This window comes from Rhipicephalus microplus, chromosome 3 (genome assembly GCF_043290135.1).
Source record: "Rhipicephalus microplus isolate Deutch F79 chromosome 3, USDA_Rmic, whole genome shotgun sequence".
NCBI classification, from domain to species: domain Eukaryota; kingdom Metazoa; phylum Arthropoda; class Arachnida; order Ixodida; family Ixodidae; genus Rhipicephalus; species Rhipicephalus microplus.
Window position 1 is genome coordinate 118,072,000 of NC_134702.1, and position 22,902 is coordinate 118,094,901.

Consider the following 22,902-nt stretch of genomic DNA (forward strand, 5'->3'; position numbering starts at 1 on the left):
GCTACAGTAATGTTTTGTTTCAAAAGAGCCGCCTCACACCTCTCTGTGCCCGCGCAAGTAGTCTCGAGACTCGCGATGGCCCACATATGCCAGCAGTTGCTCTGCTGGCGTTGTGTAGTGCAGTTAACTAACTAGTGGTGGGTTAGTGCGCGTCCAATGTGTGACGCGGATTATATATCCTAGGGTGCTAAGGGACATACATCAATGCTACGGCAAACCACCGCTACAAGACACCCAAATGCAAGAGTCACGCCTTTAAGCCTTTTTTCAAGACAATGTTTGCATGATACGTATAATCGTTCCATCGTAAAACTGGCAAAGTTGCTCGAGTATTCGCTGTAGACTGCTTGGAAGTGAAGATTATGCAGTCTGGTTTCTTTATAGGGCTCGTTATATTGCGTGACCACTTCTGTATATATTTCATTATGTAAAGCAAATGCACGAATCAGGAGGCCGACGGACGCCTGGCGCAGTGAAGTGATTTTTTCTGAACCTGACGAAATTGTTCTAGCATAGACATGAAAGTGTTTCGCCTCAATTTTTTAGTAGACATAAAAGCTTAATTTTATGTGGCACTGGATGCTGTCTTAAAGAGAAGAATAATCTTGATCTATCTTACTTATTCATCTATCTAAGTGTTTCCTGTTAAATTTTAGAGGCGAAGCTCCTTGTGACGACACCTGGCAAGTGTTCGAGTGGGGCTGGTCATCGACCATCATTTGTACCCGTCAGGGCTGTACGCGTTGCATTCCATTTCTCGTCTCGTTTCTAAGAGGACGCTGTGAGTTATTTTAAATGGAAAAAAGAGAAACGTGAGCCCCGTAACCTTCTATCAGGGGGAGGACACCTCAACAGTAGCTCACGAGGGGTGGGGGTAAAGGAAGTATTAAAAGGACAAAATTACAAGGTAACGAGTTAGAGAGGAAGGAGAGAGCTAGGTGCAGGGACAGCGAACGACAGAAAACGACCGAAGTAAAGAGGAGATAAGAAAGATGGACACGGTCGCAGAAGTCCGAGGACGGGGCACCACTGGTCGAGAGCACTTGTCGGCGTCGGGAGATGGCGTAGGGCGAGCCCAGTTGACCAGAGCTGCGTTGTCCTCGGAGATCACGGGGGCGCAGCCGGTCAGCACGAAGTCTAAAAAGCGAGTCCTGCCCGCTGCGCTATAGACATGCGTACAATATGACTGTGCGGCGAAGATACGCTAGATTGCGTTGGCGGGGCAGCTGCTCTGCAATTAGCTGCCGCGAGGGGCTCCGGTGGAGCACCCGTTATCTCTTATTCTTCTGGATCGTCACCGTACGAGTAAGCCTGCAGCATCGTGCAGCTTGGCGAACCATGGACTAGAATGAGAGCCGGGTGTGGAAGCCAACTGTCACTCGTTCTCGTCGGTCGGATTCAGAGGTGCGAATGGACGGTTCCATGGACGGGCGCACGGATGGACGCACGTACGAACAAAGCAAGGGACGCTTCGCTCATCCATAATCAGTCACTCGTTGGATACTTTGTAATTTTTTCTGGTTTTATGCTAAGGTATTGTTCGAGTACTAGAATGACACCTAAAAAATCGTGACACATGACAATAGTCTGTATGCTAAATTGATGAGACTCCCGTGTTGTGATATATGCATGTAATATAAACACCACATAAAATAATCTATGTGCAAGAAAGAAAACCACAGTGACAACTTTTTCATGCCTACTCTCAGAATGGTTGAGCCGAAGAAAAGAAACTGCTGCATAAGTACAGTGAAAGTACTCAAATATTTCACCTACTTGCTGTCACGTATGGATCCGTGCGTCGGCCCAGACCATAAATGCGAACGAACTCGTTCTGGGTCACGTTGGCTGTTTCTTTCTCTATCTGTCGTACTACAGAAAGATGAAAAAGATAATTAGTGATCATCCCCGTAAGAACATCAGGGTATTTTACATGCCGAATAATGACAAGATTGAGAAGCACACCTTAGTGAAGGGCTCAGAAAATTTAGGCCGCTTGAAAAATATTGCCTTCATACAAATGCGACTATCACCACCACCTTTCAACGCACGGCTTTCTGGTAACCAGCCGTACATCAAACCAATACACAAGAACCCAGTAAAAGAAAATTCACTTCATTGCTTCGAGCTCTACACAAGTTTCACGTCGCATTCTGCAGTGTTTGGATTGACGTCACATTTCGATCAACGCGTCCAACATGTACACACGTTATGCATAACATAAAAAACACTTGTTTAAGCTATCCAGCGAATATGCTTGCCGTGAAGCCAGACTTTTTTCGCTAAGTTTTGGAGAGTGAGGGTATGATGAAATGTGTACGCTTCCATCAACACAAATAATAAGACAATCAGTGATGCACAACTATTGAAAGTGCTATCAACACTACCAGTAGATAAGTTACTACCGAACTGTCAGCGCTAACAATCAAAGTATAAATAGTGCTATTCATAGTTGATTCGGCAGCACTCCAGAATATATGAATCTTACCACGCGAATTTATTCAAGCGTAATCTCTGGTGCTGGAGTGTTTGGTAAATGGTGGAGAAGGAACAGAGGACTGAAGGGCAAGAAATTCGACAACCTCGTGTTTCTGCGTGAGGCCTGATACATAATCAAGGTGACATATTGAGCTGTATTGGGATGGAAGCTGTTTAAAAATCGGAACTGCGCGGCTTCAAATTGGTGTTATATTTTATGATTTCGAAATTGAAATATAAACGTTTATGCTTGTTATTAGCAAAGGAGGAGTGGTTGCTTTTGAATATTTGTTGCATGAATACCAAATCCATCATTTTCACTCCAGGCAAATTTATCTCAGGAGAAAAATTGCACAAGAACTAAGCGAATAGGCTACTGAAGATATCAGGCTATTTCATATGTGCTTTTTAATATTAACGTTCAGCAATGGCATAATTTTGAATTACGCGATAAGATAATTGCCGTTACTAATATTAGGGACTGACTTTCTGACTGCCCTACGCATATTTATGGATACAAGTATACTTTAGCGGCACAGGTAAGATCAGCAGTTTCCTACTCAATCGATAGCTCTAATAGAGCCACTGATGCCAACAGTAGTGAATTTGCCACTGTTTACAACATTCATGAAGCTTCGTTTCGTGTTCGTGTTATCTCACGCGAATTACGTAAGGCGTGTGATGTGGAGCATGGTGTGAAATACACAAACTGAATTATTGTACTATGGTCAGTATCCAGTTGCAATGTCGCAACGCACATGACCATTCCTTTTTTACGGTGATGTGAATCAATTCTGGCAAACAGAAGATGCAGTGCACAGTGGGCAAAATCAATATCTTTGTGGATGTGGCTGAGTCGGAGAATTCTCTCAGGCTACAAATCCCTGTGACCAAGGCACCCTGATGGTATCTTTAGGAGAGTGCAGAAAATATAGCGGGTGGTGCTTCGTGATTTAAGAAACTGGGCAATCTATATTAGTAAGGTGTGAATATTGTAACCGAAAAAACGATAGCAATGAAATCGCGCTCTGCCATGGAAATACTACGTTCGTGGGCAGATAAACTACGGGTGGCGCATGCAGTAACGAAATCATGGCAACGTTGTCGTAAAGCTAGCACTTCGCCGATGTCATGACCATTTGCATCTATGCAGATCTTAGTAGGGACAGCAGGGTCACAATGAGCCAAAATCAGTTGAGTTGTGAGGAGTGTGATGGGAATCAAGAACACGAGTCGTCTCCTGAACCTCATGAAAAAAAAAAGATGTCTTCCTTGAGGAGCTCCGTAAGAGGCCTCGCTATTTTCGCAAAATTTTACATGAATTGTTGGAAGTAAGAAGATATTCGGGGAACGGAGCCAACGTTCCTTGAAATATTGTATAATAGTATAAGAGGTTGTTAAGGTCGGTTTCAGTACATTCTTACCTTCCGTTTTCCCATCCACTGTGTACGCACTGCAACGTTTCCAAGATTTTCCTTTGCAGAATATGGCATAAGAAAGTTCTTGACTGCATTGATCTTTTTCTGGATGTGGTTGTAGATCGAAAGTTTCTACCTAATGGCCTAGAATAGTTATTTGATGGCGTCCGCCATGACATTCCGATCAGTCAACTGCTAGCCAACGCGGCGGAAGGTGTATATCATGGCAACAGAAGTTCTATGTGAGTTTGAGAAAAAGGAAATTGATGGAATCGTTCGTGTACAATAGACAACAAACCACTTAGAGCCACTGCGCGGGATCTATCATGTGTTCAAAAGTGGCTGCAGTATTACAAATCCTGATTGGCGTTACATTGAATTGATATAGCCAAACTAAAGCTACAAATCCCGTATATTTACGGTCTATATGACAAATTTCGATGTGCCAGTAGCCGGAACGTAAGTCTTTCAAATAGAAATAGCTGACACCTTAATGGCAACCAACGACGTTAGTTTATTTATGTCAGAGGGTAAACATCTTTTTTGTGATTCTTTTAAGGTGTGCATAGCCAACGCAGAAACGCCGTGAGCCATTTTTTTAGGAGCTAACACATCTGATACCGAAGAACTACACGACGGCAGAATTACGTGCTTGGGGACTATATTGTTGACCACACTTTAGATGTATTGACGCTGTGTCGCTGACGCGCGATACGGGTGCTTATTAATGTGAGGCCCATCAGCGGTGTTGATGCCGTGGGCCACGTTAATGGTTTTCCTCCGCATGCAACCCGTGATACAAAAATTGTCCATGTATACATACGACCACAGAACCCGGTGGAGTTCGCCAATCTGCTGCGGTGTTAAACTGGGAGTGATAATTGAACTAATAGTGCTGTCAGGGCAAGTATTCGCCTGGCGCTGAGCATTAGGAATAAAATAAGCAGCCACCGTAAAAGCATCCTCTGCATTGTCTTTTGAGTTGCAAAGCAATACCACAGAGATGCCTTGAGATGGCGCTGGTGGTCTCGAGCTAAAACTCTAGATCGGGAGAGAAGTTTAGTTCCCTGGGAAAAACGGAAGGATATGTGGCAACGTAACACCATGGCTAATGAGAACATCCGTGGAAGGTTTCAGTAAACAGCCATCCTCGGGAACTGGTTGATTTGTGGGGTTTAACTTCCCAAAACGACCATATGATTATGACAGACGCCGTAGTGGAGGACTCCGGAAATTTTGACCACCTGGGGTTCTTTAACGTGCACCCAAATCTGAGCACACGGGCCTACGACATTTCCGCTTCCATCGGAAACGCAGCCACCGCAGTCGGGATTTGAATCCGCGACCTGCGGGTCAGCAGCCGAGTACCTTAGCCACTAGACTACCGCGGCGGGGCCTCGGGAACTGGTGGTTTCGATGCAAACTCAACGTAGGTCAGTGTTTTGGTCGGAAGGCGCTCATATCCGGCAGTGCAGAGGAGACTAGGCCGTGGTGCGAAAAGGTTGGTGTTGGACAAAAGAACACGGTGCTTGCTCGCAGAGTAGTCAATACGTGCAGAATTCACGGACAGGAAGTCAGTGCCTAGGATTAAGTAATGTGGACACATCTAGAGGACAGCGAAGAGACCAGCTGTGTGGTTTTTAGCGGTGTTTACATGAGTGGAGCTGATTTCAACAGATTCTGTTGTTGAAATGAGTAGGTATGAGAGAGTTTTAGTTGGTAAAGGTTATCCAGCGCCCCCTCAAGCGGCTTCAACACTTACTTGGAAATATATGAGCGCATAAAGTAGAAGGAAGGAAGCACTTGACGCGAAGGACGCTGACGGAAAAAACAAGTCTCTATGTCACTGACACGCAGTATGAATGCCCATAAATGTTAGCCCATCAGCAGTGTTGATGCCGTGGACCACATTGATTGCTTTTCCCAATCGACGATCGCTGGTATAAAAAAACGTCGATGCATACGAATGCAGAGCCCGGTGTAGTTCGCCAATCTGCTGCGGTGTTAAACTCGGAGCAATATTCGGCCTAATAGCATAACTAGGGAAAGTATTCGGCGGATGCTGAACACAGGATTAAAAGAAGGAGCCACCAATAAAGCATCCACTGCATTTTCTTCTGAGTTACGAAGCAATGCCACAGAGATGCCTTGCGACGGCCATGGCAGTGTCGAGCTATCCAGTCAAGTGCCTCCTTTCTTCTACCTTCTGCGCTCATATACGTCCACATTATGTTGTACCAACTGGCCCGGCATTACACTTTGTTGAATTGCAACACTTAGTTCTCTGAAGGTGGACGTCGTGAGAAGGCGGGAGGAAAGTGGCTGTTGGGCCTGGGGTGGTGACGTTGGTATTGTGGAGAAATGCAATATCGGGGATCACTCAAGGTTTCTGGTGGGCGTACTGGTCTGGGCCGGTCTCATTGCGGCAAACAGGGTGAGCAGTGAAGGAACGCAAGAAATTTAGTATGGTTGGACGCCAGTGACTCCTGCAATGACAAGAAATGTGCCAGGAGAAGCATACTGGTCTGTCATTATGTGTTTTCCAAGGGGACGAGAAGACTCGCCCCTTCAAAAAACACTCCGTTTGCTGGCAGCTCTACTCGAAATAACAAACATGGCTACGTGAAACAAGGTCAACGCCAAAAGCGTATGTTAGGGGGCTAGTTGGTGAGAGATTATTACAAAACTCGTATGCCAGCTTCCTGAAGCTAACCATGACGCCGTTGACACGACAGAAATAGGCGTTATCGCGGGTGCTGGAAGAACGGTTTTAATCGACACTCGGTGTTACCTTTACTTGAGTGAACCACAAAGACACAGGGGTAGGGGTGGGTTTCGTCTAAATTTCATTGTAGACAAACGAGCCAAAAAAGTGTTTCGACTTGATGTGCGCTCGAGCATAGCGAGTAGTGGAGAGGGTGACGTGATAGAAAAGTGTGTTGCGAGCGGGCGGAGGAGCAAGAACACCCCGGTGTGTTGGGAGTAGCCGTCAGCTCCTGTGGGTGAGGGAGAGAGTGTCGTCAACTCGCAGCTGCGACTCCACCGACTTGGCATCGTTACGACGGCGGGGGGGGGGGGGGGGAGGGGTGGTACGCGGTGTGGTGCGTTGGCATGGGGAAACGGAAGGAGAGCATTATACAGGCTGGTCAAAGAGGTACTTTGCATCTAAAAAGAAAGCCACAACTTTGCCGTAAAGGCGAAACAATGAACGCGATAGCAACAAATTGGAAAGGCACGTGCAAAATCGCAAGCAAATCTAAACGTACCCGGCGTTTCTTACGTCTAAATGACGCACAAAACGCACTCACAGGTACAGATGAACGTGAATCAGCGTCTCAGTTCCGACTTCTCCGTGTCTGAAAAGCGCGCCCTTTTTGCAAACGGAGGCTGTGCGACGATGACAGGAACATTTAGGCCCCCAGTAAATACAACAGAATCGTTCGGCGAAGCCCCCAAGGCTAGCCAAGACGTACGATCCTCCCCACTACAAAATAAGGGCGCGCGATCAAGCGTACATCCCCTTATTCTCTACGCGGGCAAAAGTACGCGTGAGAAATGAGGGCCGCCGCGCGCTCACTGCGCCATCTTGCTGATAATGCTAGAAGCACGATAGTCCCCCCCCCCCCCTCCCCGAGATGCTTGCAACAGCAGTAAGTCATAGATACAAATACCTTACCGTTTGGAAGTTCAAGGAGCTACCCATGTGGTTGCTCAGTGGTTGACGCCTCGCATTCACCACGCAGAGGTCTAACGTTCGATACCGCGCGTCGGAGTCTTTTTTTTCTTAATTTTATCTTTCTTGCGTTTTTATATATACAGATACGTATACGTATACGGTACATGACATCGACGTCGATGCTGACGCCAGCGCGAAATGCAGCTGCGAGTGTTCATATGAATGCTATTGCAATAAAATATGACTGCGCTAAAAACAAGACACAAGAATTGAAGTAAACAGGGTGATTGTAGACCTGTACACGTCGATCTGCGCTCGCCCTGTGATCGTTCTGTCCCCTTCGTTTCTAGTGTCTCGTATGTAGTGCAGTTATATATTTTTGAAATAATGTGAATGCGGCCCTGTGCATTGGCGCTGTGCTCAAGATTTTTTATTTTTGATTTCGGAAGGCGAAAGGGTGCTGGCTGCTAACTGGCTTGTTTTCATCAGCATGATTAATCGCACTGGCATAACAGCGAAAGTAATTGCGCGGTGCTTGCAAACATTGAGCTTCTTCAGCGAAGCGCGTCAGACTTTGTTTTAGGTTGAGAACCGGTTCAGCGAAGCCAAAGTTGAAGAAGGCAACTGCTCATGTGTAGCGGGCCTCTCCGAAAGGTTGAAGCACTTTTGCGCTGCATTGCTGCACTTCTACATGCAAGGCTTAAACAGTTTTTAGAGTAGCTCTGCGCTGCGACTCATGTTTCCGATTGCTTGTACCCTATTGAGTTGCATCGTCCCACCAAAAGCTAACTGTGGATGGCGTTCGTCACCTTAAAAAACAGAGTTATATTTGGGTCTCTGTACATTGATATAGGGCAATATTGTAGTTTTTATTGTAACAGGAACACCGCTATTTTTTCTTTCACTGATGGTTATGATAAAGTTTCCAATAAATAAGCCCTTGTGCTTCCGAACACTACCTTCTTTGTGTTCCCAGTACTTGATAGTGAAAGGAGATACATGCACGCAGGCTACGCACGCACGGAGATGCACAAGTGTGTTAGACCCCGCAAAGCCCACAAAAATGTCAGCCATAAAACCCCGGTGAAAGTATTATTGTTTATAACAGTAAGCGTAATAATAAATAACACAAATTCATAACCAATCAAAGTAAAATATTTTATGTGTCTCGTAACGTTTATGGAAACTAGCAATTGGTGATGCAACGGAATGGTGATAATACATCACTCATAAACAAGCCTGTCTTTTCATAAATTGTGCTGGACGGTGTCGGAAACAGAACAAGTGATACGCCCATGAGTAATTGCTGCACAAGCTGGAATGATAGTTTTTCGCAGTTTATCTTTCTCTTAGTGTGAGCTGACAAGGCTAAACTTTCAGCGCACCCCTTTTCAAGAGAACATAGCAGAGTCTGTAGGTATTTTAAGCTAAACACAGGCCTGAGCACCGAACGTTTGGTCATGATCAATATTTTCAGGTTTCACTGCTACAGTTCACGTGGAAGAAGCACGCGTCTGTGACAGGGGCACAGTAATTTTTTTTTTCTGTGAGGTAAATTCATTCTTTATGCATACTCCCGCATGCGCTTGTGCTTGTGTGTACAGACAAGCTAAAATAAAAACTTAAAGGGAAATATGACATCGACCTAACTCTAAAATAGGCAGCACTACGACTGGACTTTAGAAGAATCATACGTGAAAAATAGGCTCACACATACAAGGCAATGAATTCCGTAAAGCGCTTAGCTAAATAAACGAAACTGTATTTTCTCCTCTTTGGGAAACCCACCTATCGACAGGATTGTACACGCTATAAATAATAAGTACTCCCCGGGCAGAATTATTCGTCACGATCCAATCGATTAAAATAAGCTACCATATATTGTCTGTTACCTTCTTTACAAAGCGTAAGTTAATTATCTACGCCATTCTCCATAGCACGTCTTCTGCATCCTTCGGGAAGTCATAGAACGACACGTTGCCGTCTTTCCCCCGAAATGCCGTTCATTGCGGCACACAGCAATAGTCTGTGAGCATCGCTTTCTTCTTTTTCGGATTCGCAAGTGCGGCAAGGCATAAATAAAACAACTATGTGGTCATTTATGAACGAACAACACAGTAGAATCTACTCTCAAGATTGGCCTTGATAGCACCGTTCTCAGGCGCTGCTACGAAGAGGCGAACGCTCAGTTGAAATGCTGGATTGCGGATAGCTGATGGAGAGCATGACAGAGGTCGACTAGTAGGGGTGAATTGTGGTTGGAAGTTGGCGCGGGGAAGCGTCGAAATAAAGCAAATACCTACGCTGGTGATTTTTTGTCGTACTACCTCTTGAATAACCTGCAAGCGGAATCTACGAGAAGGGCAGAGTATGTGTCCTATTGTAGCTGGGGCGGCCGCTTCAAGATCACGCCTGAGGAGTGGTGCTAAATAATTGCAAGTGTGTGGTTGACGATACGTGTCAAGTCACAATAAGATGGCTGCCTGTCACAGAACGAGCGCTCAAAAAAGGGCGCGCCGCCAAATTCTCGCGACGAAACGCCGGAGTGACGCTGCGAGGTCAACGATAAAAGAAAAAGAAAAAAAGAAAACAAGCTCCCCGGGTACGCTCCCTCTCCCCGCGGAAGCGTGGCTTGGCCGACGAACCTCCTCACCCCACATCGGCGGCCGAGCAAGCACTCGAAATTTCTCGATGGAAAGAGGCGTGGCGATACCGGGTTGAGTCATCCATCAGGGACGGCCCTCGTATCCTCTCGACCTTTCCCCCAGCCTTCGCTGCGCATCGCGCCGACGAAATGACGAGAACTTTCTGGAATCTCACGCGGAGGGTATTTCATCGAGCAGCCGAGGTGAGAGATCAGGAGAAGACGGAAGTTAGCGCCAGAGTGCGTAGGAATTCCGCCGTGTAGTCGGCGAAGGTTTTGTCCGAAGAGACAAAGCAGGAGAAGGAGATGATTTCCACCTGAGGGGTGACGACTCGAGCTACACGCAAGAGTGTGTGTTTACCGGTATCGAGCGAAGACGCGTGGCAACAGCTGCGCGTGTGAAGCCGACGTGCTTCCGGCGAAGAAGTTTGAAGCTTGGAGAGTGGCCAATTGAAGACGCGAGGTTTCCTGGAAGAGAAACTTCGGCGAGGTTTCCTGGAAGAGAAACTTCAGGGGCAGCGGAACGACAACAACGCTGGACTTTGAGTGAGTGATTCTCGGAAGAGTATCATCCAGTCTTTTGTTCCAAGAACTTTGGACTGAATAGGTTTTCTATCTCTTTAGTCTTTAAGTGTCTTGGTTGTTCAATGCATGCGACTGCATAGTAGTGCGTATTGTTGTCTGTGTCCGTTGTTTCGAGTGTGGCTGATTGTACTGTGTAGTACGTTGCTTGGTGTGTGACATATTGTATGCAACTATTGTGGAGTGTGCATATTTGTGTATTGTTGTTTTGATCTGCCATTATTGAGAATATAATTTCGTTTGTTTATCAACTCTCGGCTCTGACTTGTTCTATGGGCCACAGCCGGCGTCCGCTGGCGCGCCAAAAAGGACCGCTTCTAAATTGCCCACGCTTTCGTGGTGCGGTTCCGGGAGCCGATACTTCGGCCCTTGGAATTACCCCGGCGATCGCCTCCCTAATTAACGGGACCTGTGTGACAATTAATCTGTCGTCTGCGACAGGACCTTTTGGTGTACAGTGTGTCCAAAGTAGTGAGAAAGAGCCTCGAGTGTTGATAGTGCTATCGGAACGATTTTGTGTGTTGTTCAGTGTTCTCGTTAACGAGTGCAGTAGAGTGTTCCGATAGACTGATTTAGGCAGATATTCTTTGCACGCGGCAAGACTTCATTTGCGAGACACAATGGATCTCGAAAAGCTAGTAGCTCTTGGCGAGAAGATGGGTCTTTCTGGCACCGAACTACGGAAATGGGTAAGCCAGAAGGAGAAAGAGGCGCTGGAGAGAGAAAGGTTGGCAGCTGAGAGAGCCAAGGAAGAAAAGGCAGCTGAGTTGGAACGAGAGAGGTTGGCAGTTGAGAGAGCCAAGGAAGAAAAAGCAGCTGAGTTGGAACGAGAGAGGTTGGCAGCTGAGAGGGCCAAAGAAGAAAAAGCAGCTGAGTTGGAGAGAGAAAGGCTGGCCGCTGAAAGGGCGAAGGAAGAAAGAGAGCAACAATTGAAGTTGGAGTTGGAGAGAGAGAAGTTGGCAGCCGAAAGGGCGAGAGAAGAAAGAGAAGCGAGGGAGCGACAGCAGGAAGAAGAAAGAGAAGCGGAGATGGCTGAAAGGGAACGGCAGCGGCAGCACGAGATGGAACTCGAGCGTCTCCGTTAGCAACAGCGCAGTGAAACTCCCGTCCAAGCTAGAGTTGAAAGCAGCGAACGGGAAGATCATGGCTTCCGCTTGAACCCAAGCAAGCTGTTCGTAGCGTTTTATGAAAAGAAGGACGACCTTGACGCGTACCTTCACCTATTTGAGACGATTGCAAGGAGCCAGAATTGGCCGGAACATCAATGGGAAACTGCTTTGAGTACTTGCTTGAGTGGTGAAGCGCTCAGTGTGTACGGTAGGCTGACGCCGACCGATGCAGCCAACTATGCAAAGGTAAAAGCTGCTTTGCTGAAGCGATTCAGATTTACTGTAGAAGGATTCCGGGACGGATTTCGGACAGGAAAGCCGGCTGATGGTGAGACGGCTACACAGTACGCCACCCAACTTAGCCATTATTTCGACAGATGGATTGAACTTTCCGGGACAGCGCAGGAGTACGATGAGCTTAGAGAGCTCCTAATTAGAGAACAATTTCTTACTAGTTGCCACCCAAGCCTGTCGCTGTACTTGAAAGAGAGAAAGGCTGAGTGACTTGAAGGCATGCTCGAATTGGCTGATCAATTCTTGGAAGCGCAAGGTGAACTAATTTGGCCAGGGTCAAGAAGGAGTGCCCTGAAGATTCGAAGAAATCGGCTCCCAAAGAAAAGAAGCGTGCACCGGAGAGCATTCCGCGATGTTTTTTGTGTAACCGAGTGGGTCACTGTGCTAAAAACTGCCGAACTAACTTCACGAGCCCCACGGTTGTAAAATGTTTCAAGTGTGGTCAGACTGGGCACAAAGCAGACGCATGTCGAAACGGAGCGAGTCAAACTCACCAGGTGTCCTGTGTGCTAGCAGCACCGAAATCCGATGATAATGCCGTCACCGACGGATTTGTAGAGTTGAAAAATGGGGAGAAAATCCCTATTGTGGGTGCTGTAAAGACAAAACAGCCAACCGGTGTTACGAAGGGAATGCCAACGCTGACTGGAAAAGTTGCGGGCAAAAAGGTTACGGTGTTAAGAGATACCAGTAGCTCCACTGTTATCGTGCGAAGAAATTTGGTGCGGGAGAGTGAGTTAACAGGCAAAACGAAACCGGTTTGCCTAATTGACCGTACGGTTCGGATGCTTCCCGAAGCAGAAATTGAAGTTGAAACCCCGTACTTCAGCGGGAAGGTTACTGCTCTATGCATGACGACTCCCCTGTACGACCTCGTCATCGGAAACATCGACGGGGCGCGAGGACCGAATGATCCGGAATGTTTGGGAGAAGACCCTAAGATAGAGCCCTCGCCAACCCAGCGACCGCGAGATACAGTAAAGGAGCATCCCGTGACGGATCTCACTAGAGCCCAAGGTGAAGCCGCGGCGCAAGAGACAGCGAATGAGAAGATGATCGTGCTGAATGAGTTCACGTGCTGGGCAGCTGGGCTTACTTCGGCTCGACCTCAACTGACCGACAATGTAAAGATGACGGAGTCGGCCAGCCAGACCAAATGTCGGGACGTGAACAAGCGGGTAAATAACCGGGCAGGATCGGAAGTGACAATGTTGGAAGTGACAACAATGTCGGAAGTGACAACGATGGCTGAGACGCCACCTTGGATACCGTCGTTGGAAGGGACTCGCCGAAACAAAACGAGCAAAAACAATAAGAAAAGATCGAGAGATCACCGCAAGAAAGGGCGCAAGCGCCACTCGAAATGCACAGGATAGGTGCTGAGGTCAAATCGGAATGCGTTTGGCAGGGCTGAGTGCCATATGTGTGGTAATGTTCTTGTTGTCCTGTGTCACAACTGTATGTCGAGCGAGTCAAAATGTTTGTTACGGTGATGTGATGTATAGTATTGTATAATTGTAATGAGAGAACTTTGTACATTTGCCTTGTTTGGAATATGTGATGGAGTGTTGTAGTCATGAAACGGTGGTTATATTTCATGTGTTGTGAGATTGAATTGTAAGGTCCCAATGTATTGAGTGATCTATTGTGAATGTGACGTGTCATGAGCGACAGTCTATGTTACAGTCTCTGAGAGTGTGGGGACCATTCGCGCTCGTTTGTGTGGTTTTGAATATTATGAGATAATATTCTTAAAGTGGGGGGCAGTGTCACAGAACGAACGCTCAAAAAAGGGCGCGCCGCCAAATTCTCGTGACGAAACGCCGGAGTGACGCCGCGAGGTCAACGATAAAAGAAAAAGAAAAAAAGAAAACAAGCTCCCCGGGTACGCTCCCTCTCCCCGCGGAAGCGTGGCTTGGCCGACGAACCTCCTCACCCCACATCGGCGGCCGAGCAAGCACTCGAAATTTCTCGATGGAAAGAGGCGTGGCGATACCGGGTTGAGTCATCCATCAGGGACGGCCCTCGTATCCTCTCGACCTTTCCCCCAGCCTTCGCTGCGCATCGCGCCGACGAAATGACGAGAACTTTCTGGAATCTCACGTGGAGGGTATTTAATCGAGCAGCCGAGGTGAGAGATCAGGAGAAGACGGAAGTTAGCGCCAGAGCGCGTAGGCATTCCGCCGTGTAGTCGGCGAGGGTTTTGTCCGTAGAGACAAAGCAGGAGAAGGAGATGATTTCCACCTGAGGGGTGACGACTCGAGCTTCACGCAAGAGTGTGTGTTTACCGGTATCGAGCGAAGACGCGTGGCAACAGCTGCGTGTGTGAAGCCGACGTGTTTCCGGCAAAGAAGTTTGAAGCTTGGAGAGTGGCCAATTGAAGACTCGAGGTTTCCTGGAAGAGAAACTTCGACGAGGTTTCCTGGAAGAGAAACTTCAGGGGCAGCAGAACGACAACAACGCTGGACTTTGAGTGAGTGATTCTGGGAAGAGTATCATCCAGTCTTTTGTTCCAAGAACTTTGGACTGAATAGGTTTTCTATCTCTTTAGTCTTTAAGTGCCTTGGTTGTTCAGTGCATGCGACTGCATAGTAGTGCGTATTGTTGTCTGTGTCTGTTGTTTCGAGTGTGGCTGATTGTACTGTGTAGTACGTTGCCTGGTGTGTGACATATTGTATGCAACTATTGTGGAGTGTGTATATTTGTGTATTGTTTTTTTGATCTGCCATTATTGAGAATATAATTTCGTTTGTTTATCAACTCTCGGCTCTGACTTGTTCTATGGGCCACAGCCGGCGTCCGCTGGCGCGCCAAAAGGGACCACTTCTAAATTGTCCACGCTTTCGTTGTGCGGTTTGGGGGGCCGATATTTCGGCCCTTGGAATTAGCCCGGCGATCGCCTCCCTAATTATCGGGACCTGTGTGACACTGCCGTATGCGGAAGGTGCTACAAATGCTGTGAGATGCGCTTGGTTTTAGCATGTTAAAGGCGGCGGCATTCTTGAATTATGGCATCAACAGACGTGGATGATGATGATGGAAAACGTTAATTTTCAAGGTATGTACAGTGAGTGTGTGGGGTGGCCCTTAATGGGTCGGCCCGCGCAAACACTAGGTGGGCAATCCTTTACAGGAGCCCACTTGCCTCGCTGAACCAAGGACCGTCTGGTCAGAGCAGCCAAGCAGGGCTGCCTCCTAGTTCTTCCGAAAAGATTTGATGGAGGGGCGAGGTTGAGAGTTCTTTGACACACCCACATCATGTGAGAAGTCTCACAGGAATTTCGTCGCAGTTTGGGCACTTCTCCCTGCAAGCGAAGTTGAAGTGTTGAGGATTGCCGGGAACAATAAAGTTTTGGGTAGAGGCGATTGAAGGCTCTCTCATCCACATTTGTGAGCCTTGACGGGTTTTGAGTCAAATCGCATAGCGGAAGTGATAAAATGGACGAAGCTTGTTTAACGCGTCATCGGGAATACGCTTGAGGATGTGCCTAGCCTTTTCTGGCTGGGACATGTTCTCGACGGCTTTGTGGCAGTGGGCTTGGACATTCTGACCATTACTGGTGTAGGACTCAGTGGAAGCTTGAGCACGACTACGCAATTCATTTTTTGCGGCTTGTCGACGGCAAAGCCGCGAAGAAAAAGGTTTGCGAAAAGCTCACAAAGCTTTTCCTGGAAGTTTTCCCAGCTTGTAATGTCATGCTCGCTGGTGTCATGCGAAGTACGAGCAATTACGTCGAAGTAAATTGTGATGTTAGCCACCGAGAGAGTGGATACCCACCTACAATAGTGCTGACGCGTTCGTAAAGGAGCAGCCACCGGTGAACGTCGCAACCCTCGAGGCGTGAGAGAACACTGTGATCCTTCAAGGAGGAAAACGAGAGGAAAGTTTTTGCAGCTGGAGCATGGGCAGGCAGGGTAGGCGGGTAGATCGACTAGTTCACTGGCGTACTAACGCACAGACATGTAGAGGGACAAACGGGCAGGCCACAGCGTATAAGCAGGATGACGTTTTGGGAGTTTCTACCGAATCCCCGGCGGAATGCGTCCGCTTAGGAGGAACAATGATTATGGTGCTCGGTACCCAAGTCCGCGGGTTGAATCCCGGTGGCAGCGGTCGCATTTCTATTGAGGTAAAATAGTGAAGTCTCGTGTATTATGAGATTTCAGTGCTCGTCAAAGAATTGGAAAACGTCAAATTTACAAGATATTATTTTTTTTCAGGAAGGCACATTTCTTGTACAAAAGCCAACGTTACTATATGACATCAAAAGTCTGTGGAAAACTCACAGCATCAACTTGAGAACAATTATTCAGGAATACGAATTTTCGGGGAAAATGCAGCTAACGTTAAAGCCATATAGCAAACAATATTACAGTGCAGTCTCCCTCGCAGCCACGTGATCATCTGTTTTGAATCTGTGCACTTAAAATGATAATTAACAAAACTAGCTATACTTACATTGTTCCTCGTAGGCGAGTATTTTTTCAGCGTATGGGTAGACTTCTTCAAAGGGTATTCCATACATAAGGAACAGCCTAACGTAGTAGTCTGTGTTCATCCATGCCGGTTGCTGGCTCCTCCGCTTTAGCCAGCTTTCTTGTTCGTTGCTGTACTTCATCTACGATCAATAGAAAAAGAATATTTGTCGTGCATTTGTCGTTCCCTGTGGCGATAAAGATGGCACTGCCCTTGTCGAATTTCGCAGTGGAAACTAACAACAAAATCTACCTCCTGAGAAAGCAAATTGGTAAAGTGCGAACAAAATAATAAGCATCTTTTTCACTATTTGGTGGTGATATAACAGACCCAGGTTTACATGGGACACACAGTTCAAAATAGTGTCTTTTTCTGCACAATTCCTCGGGCGTGGCATTCAAATGATCATGAATAGCGTTTGAGACTCTGTAGAAAAAAAAAGTGCAAGCACGTTGGAAGGAGCAAATACAGAGTGACTGCTATATTTCTACTTCATTCACTCCTCAAAAACCTTCTTTTTTTGTAGATGTGTTCTGATGGTGTGCCGCCGTTGGAGGTGTCGCACCCCCCTCCCTTTATGTGACGTGCTTCGTCGCGTTAAGGCCTGTGCAATTGCCGCATCGGCATTGTACACCAGCATTTATTCGCGGTATTTAGGTTACATTTATTTTGGTTTCCTACACTAAACAAGCTGCCAAATATATCTTTAAAAAATACGCCTATGTGGGAGCGGCTCGTGGTTTCACCCTGCGGCCTGAACTTCTTCAGATCTTTACATAAACTGCGTCGTACTCTATGCCGACGTTGTATGTCACACCTGCACCAATGAGATGTTGTTGATTATTGCATGAGTTGCAATTATTATTGCGCTCTGCTCATTTTCTTAATTACTGAAGACCAATTATTTACGTTTCAAGCAGGAGAGTGTGCCCGATTTTTTTTACCAATAGATTGTTTATTTGAAAGCAAAACTTCATTTAGGCGGTTTTTGCTTTCATACTTTTGGTGTCTGGTTTCTGACTTCGCTTGTTGATAGGGCTGTCTTTTTTTTTCATCGCCAGTGTCATTTCTACTATACAGCTTGAAAAATTCAAAGTGCAGGAAGTTTCCAGCTGACCCGTATCTCTTGCGAAGGCATCGCAATTATAAATGCCTCAATAAGGGTGGCCCAACTATACAGCAAAAAGAAAAAAAAGTTAATGTGAGAATGTAAGCGCCAAGCATTGGCTTTACCTCTTGTACAACTTGGACCGACAATCCAAAATGAGCGCAAAGCTACATAAAAGCGTAAACCCATTTTCTTTCTCGCCTTATGCAAGCTTCACAAACAGCGCGGCAGCCTTTTGAATCCTACGAAGAAGCGCCGTGGTGTGGAGAAACGAGGGGGAGACGCCCACCTCGGCGAACTAGTTCTCTCCGTGAGATTGGGATGGCTGGACAGAAACTCACCACGCACCCGCTATCTCAGAGGCTATTGTCCCCATGAAGTTAGTGGGCCAGAGACGAAGAATATTTCTTAAGCACCGACCACAACTCGCGTAGTTCGTCGTCGACAGACAATTCATGGGCCTCTGCTGGGATTGCTTCGGAAGTTCTGAAGGAAAGCTCCTCATCCGTTTACTTCCTCGTTAGAGCCCCGACGCGGTGGTCTAGTGGCTAAGGTACTCGGATGCTGACCAGCAGGTCGCGTGATCGAATCCCGGCTGCGGCGGCTGCATTTCCGATGGAGGCCCAAATGTTGTAGGCCCGTTTGCTCAGATTTGGGTGCAAGTTAAGGAACCCCAGGTGGTCGAAATTTCCGGAGCCCTCCACTACGGCGTCTCTCATAATCATATGGTAGTTTTGGGACGTTAAACCCCACATACCAATCAATACTTCCTCGTTAGAGGCTCAGTTGACTCTGATCCAAAGCACCTTGACGCCGAGTTCGCGGCACACCCCCGGCGTAGCCCCCTGAATACAGTGACGCCCATCAAGGGCACTGCTGGGATCAGGTTTCCATGGCGACCGCTAGAAGTGCTTTCGGCGCGTGATTGCTGACCCTCTACCACTTTGACGATGCAATCTGTGTAACTTACCACTAACAAACACGACGATTGAAATCAAGCATTGAAGGCTCGCAAAGCCGAAGTGGTGCGAAGGCATCTGCAACCAAAGCTGCAGTTGAGAGATCGCAAATTCGCAGCATAACGACAACAAAGCAAGCAGAACCGGACGCAGTGAGAGCGCTGAAATCTGTAGCGCATCGGCAATGAATGCAAGTGGAACGAGAGGCGGTGAGAACGTTCTAAGCAGGGGGAAAGTGACAGCGAAGGCCAGTGGACCCGGAGGTGAGAGCTCGATCATCATAGGCCAAACGTATGAGCGCATGGTACGCGACGTGAATGACGCTGACGCCCACTTAAAGCATAATTTTTTCGGCCACAGCTTCAGACACTGTCGCAAAGTGTACGATCATTTGTGATTTGATAACAACTTCACTAATGTCGCAAATATTCTCGCTGAGTATATGAAGTAGAGCGGGTAGTGTAAAGGATACACTGTTACCCGATGATCCTCAGTGCTTCACCCACTTGTCATCATGCCCTTCCTGGATATGCAGCGATTTTATTTTCTGTTGGTGCGGGCTTGCTGCGGGTTTCATAGCAAGAGATGCCATCGGCGCGCAGAGCCAATTTTGGTGTGCGCTGTAGCCTGAATCAATAGCTATGTTTGATATGGGTTCACTGGGGTATCGTACTAGGCGGTTCCTTTTACCATAGAAAGCATAAAAAAGAGGATGATATGATCGTTGCTCATCGTTCTCTAAATATATTTTTATAATTGGTAGTGTTATATGTTGACTGTATCTTCACATATGAGGGAGTGGTGTCATGCAGATCCATATAGTACCTTTATTTCCTATGTACGGATGTGTAGTATCTGTACATACAAAAATTTGCACTGTGGTAGCATTGTGGCTTTGAAACTATTTTGAAATTAAAGAATTTAACATAAGGCTGGAAATCATGTAATTTAGTTGATTGCGCTCCTTAATTTACCAGGTTTGGCTGTGACTACAGTTACATTATCTAAGGATGGTTACAAAGATTTTATAAGCACTCTCAGGCGTTTTTATAGCTAAAATTCTATAATCTGTCACCCAATAAAACCAGCCCAAAATTTACGGCACATTTGTACACACAATGTTTTTCATTATTACGTAATTAGGCAGGGTGTATAAAACACATTTCACTTTTAGTCTGTGCTCGGATCTTGGGCAGTTTGAGGTATTACTTGCCGAATAATGACAGCGATTCTACCAGTGTTTTGCCCTTACTTCTTCAATGTATGCCATCTTAATTGCCAAACCTTTTTTTTTATACTTAGCATTTTAAATTGCTATTAATTGCGGTTTTACATCACAAAACCATGATGTCATTATGAGAGACGCCACAGTTGAGAGCGCTGAAAATTTTGACCATCTGATGTTCATTAATGCGCACCGCTATCCCACAGTACACGGGTCTCTACCGTTTACACTTCATTGAAAGGCAACCGCCATAGCTGGATTCAAACCAGCGACCTTTGGGCCACCAGCGGAGCACCGTAACGCCTGTTCCACGGAGGTGAACAAAGTGACCAAATCAATACGTCAACACAGTTTGCACTTATCTCGTATAGAACTAGGACGTACAAACATTATTGTATTTCTCTTTCGTCCATGCTTCACAGCTCAAAGCGACAGTGCATGTAGAGTATAAGACAAGCATTAGTTTGTTACAACGTTGCTACTACTGTGGGTCATAAAATATATCCTTGTATGTTTTAATTACACAAATCCCACACCATAATCTCTTTTTAAAAGAAAGTGTTCCAAGTGGATGTAGTGAAAAGCAAAAATATTTTAAATTGCCACTTCACTAATATGTCTGCAAACACTGTTCAATAAGAAAGCCATAGCTCTATGAACTATAGCGAAAATACTGGTCCCTAAGCCCATAATCTCGTACTCTCAGGCATATGCTATGGAGAAGCTTTGCGCCATCAATAAGCATTATCTTAGTCTTGAATGTGATCCAGTTCGAAACTATTCCAAGCGTAAGAAATAACAAAGAAAAAACCTGAACTTCAAATCGTTAACCATATTTTATCTAGGAGAGCGGCTAAGCTGTGTTAATTTGACAGGGTTCGTGTGCTGAAGCCTACGTGTGTTTGATTTTCACTGACAGATTCGCAGTGTTTCTTCTCTTGTGTGTTATCAATACTTCTTCAAACAGACAAAAGTATGGCCCACTATGCCCGAAGCTATCAGTTAATCTTGAATTCTTCAATTTTTTAGCAATTTCTTCCCAAAAGTTCCACACAGAAATAAAAATAAAGGTGCGTCCATCGTGCGTGTACATAGTGCAACCAGCAAAAAAATCAATTTTTATAGTGAAATATCATTTAGACACAAAATACACGTAAACCATCAATATTACGGCGGAATTAGTGAACGCACTGCGCATAGATTGACCTCGAACTAAATTTAAGCACTTCATAGGCCCCAGCCACGCTGTTCACCCCCTGTACTGACAGCGCTGAAGCACACATGGACTGCTTTATGACTCGATTCCACACACTCTGTTCAAGCACTTTTACTAAACCTTTATCCTAACTAACCAACGCCACGAAGCCCAAGTTGCTTCATTTGAATCCTAAATACCATCATGCACATTCACCATATTAGTACCTATACTACTTATATGTATGTTATGTGACGCACACTCTCATCTGACCTTCTTATCTGAACTAATAGGCAGCGTGAATTCATTGACGCACCTCAACCACTCTCCTCCCGTAGTCGAATCGTTTGCCGGATACTATAATAGAGATGGTGACATACACTCCCAAGTCAAGAGAGCCACGAACCATCATCTCAACCGGGTCGACACTTTGAAGTCTTGTCTTGTTCAGAAAATCCAGGTTCATCACGTTCATCCACTTCACCAGCTCTGCGGTCTGTGGTAGAAATGCGTCTTGTAACATTGTTAAGTGATTGAATTCTGTAAATTTAAGTATATAACAATGCATTACAATACTCAAAACAATCGAAAGAGATTATAAAAAAAGTGGGGAATCCGTAAGCTTCGCCTTGAAGAGTTGAATGCGGTAGCGATATTTAGCCCCTAGTAGGCCCTTCAACCGCTAAGTACATGCTTATTATTATGCTTTGTTGCCTCTCTCGATATCTCTCTCTCTCTCTCTCTCTCTCTCTCTCTCTCTCACACACACACACACACAAACACACGCGCGCGCGCGCGTGACGTATTTATAGTAATGCAGAGCAGTGTGGCAACTTCGCTGTGCTAAAACGGCGCTCAGCTGTAGTCAAGACACGTTTTTCACAATGTGTGACAGATTGCAAACAAACTCACACAGACATGCGTGTGCATAAAGGTTTTTGCATAAAGGCGAATGGTGCATAGAGGTTTTTGATTTAAAGCAAGAGTCGCATTGCCTCCAAGATTCACGCCGAGCGCTTGCCATCTGAGAGGCCACGGCCACCTGGATCGGGCGTGCGCGGCGGTGTGCGCACTAGATTCAGGCGGCCGGGGAAAGGCCGTAAAGAGCATCACAGTGCCTCTCAGGTTGCAGCACATTTTCTAGCACTTGCTGTTTGCTTGATCAACGACTCTGGAGAGGCATGATATGCTTTCCGAAAATGGACATAGTTGTCCATTTTAAAAGCTGTTTGAAAGTTCCTGTGTGTTTTTAGCGGCGATAGCTGCACTACCCCGTCCTTTCCTGACGTAATTTATTGGCCTCCCGAATGCGCCTAAAATCTCCGAATGGACTTGTTTTCTCGTGACGCCTGTCGAAAAAAATGCGTTAAGGAGACTCCTTTCTCTACATGCCATTTCTGTAGTGTTTTTTTTTTCTTAAGCAGCTGCAAGCAACATGGTAACTTTGTGGTAAGATATCGGCTTGCCACGCGAATGGGTCTGGTTCAATGCTTAATAGGAGCAAAAAAAGAACTGTTTATTTTATTCGCTTTTTTTTCTTGATTTTCGCTCACAGACAATTTTTCGCTCACACCAAACGGCAGAATTTCCGCAACATGAGCTCTGTATTACTATCACGTTAAAAGAAATTAAGACAGATTCGCATGAGTGAGGCCCAGTCTGAAAGAACAGTGGAGCTGGAAAGTCTTCTTTGCTTCTGTTTGGATTCACTTTTCTGCCCTCTTGAGTTAATTGTTC

The 22,902-nt window shown here is 46.2% G+C and overlaps 1 protein-coding gene across 1 annotated transcript; it reads right to left on the reverse strand.

Annotated features, from left to right (window-relative positions):
• Positions 1 to 1,278: 1,278 nt before the first annotated feature.
• LOC142802921 (uncharacterized) lies at positions 1,279 to 21,688 on the reverse strand. Its single transcript, XM_075888005.1, has 4 exons — positions 21,482 to 21,688; positions 16,661 to 16,820; positions 1,777 to 1,872; positions 1,279 to 1,343 (listed from the first exon to the last, which is right to left on the reverse strand). Exons 1-4 carry the CDS (start codon positions 21,686 to 21,688, stop codon positions 1,279 to 1,281), a joined length of 528 nt encoding a protein of 175 aa, XP_075744120.1.
• Positions 21,689 to 22,902: the final 1,214 nt, after the last annotated feature.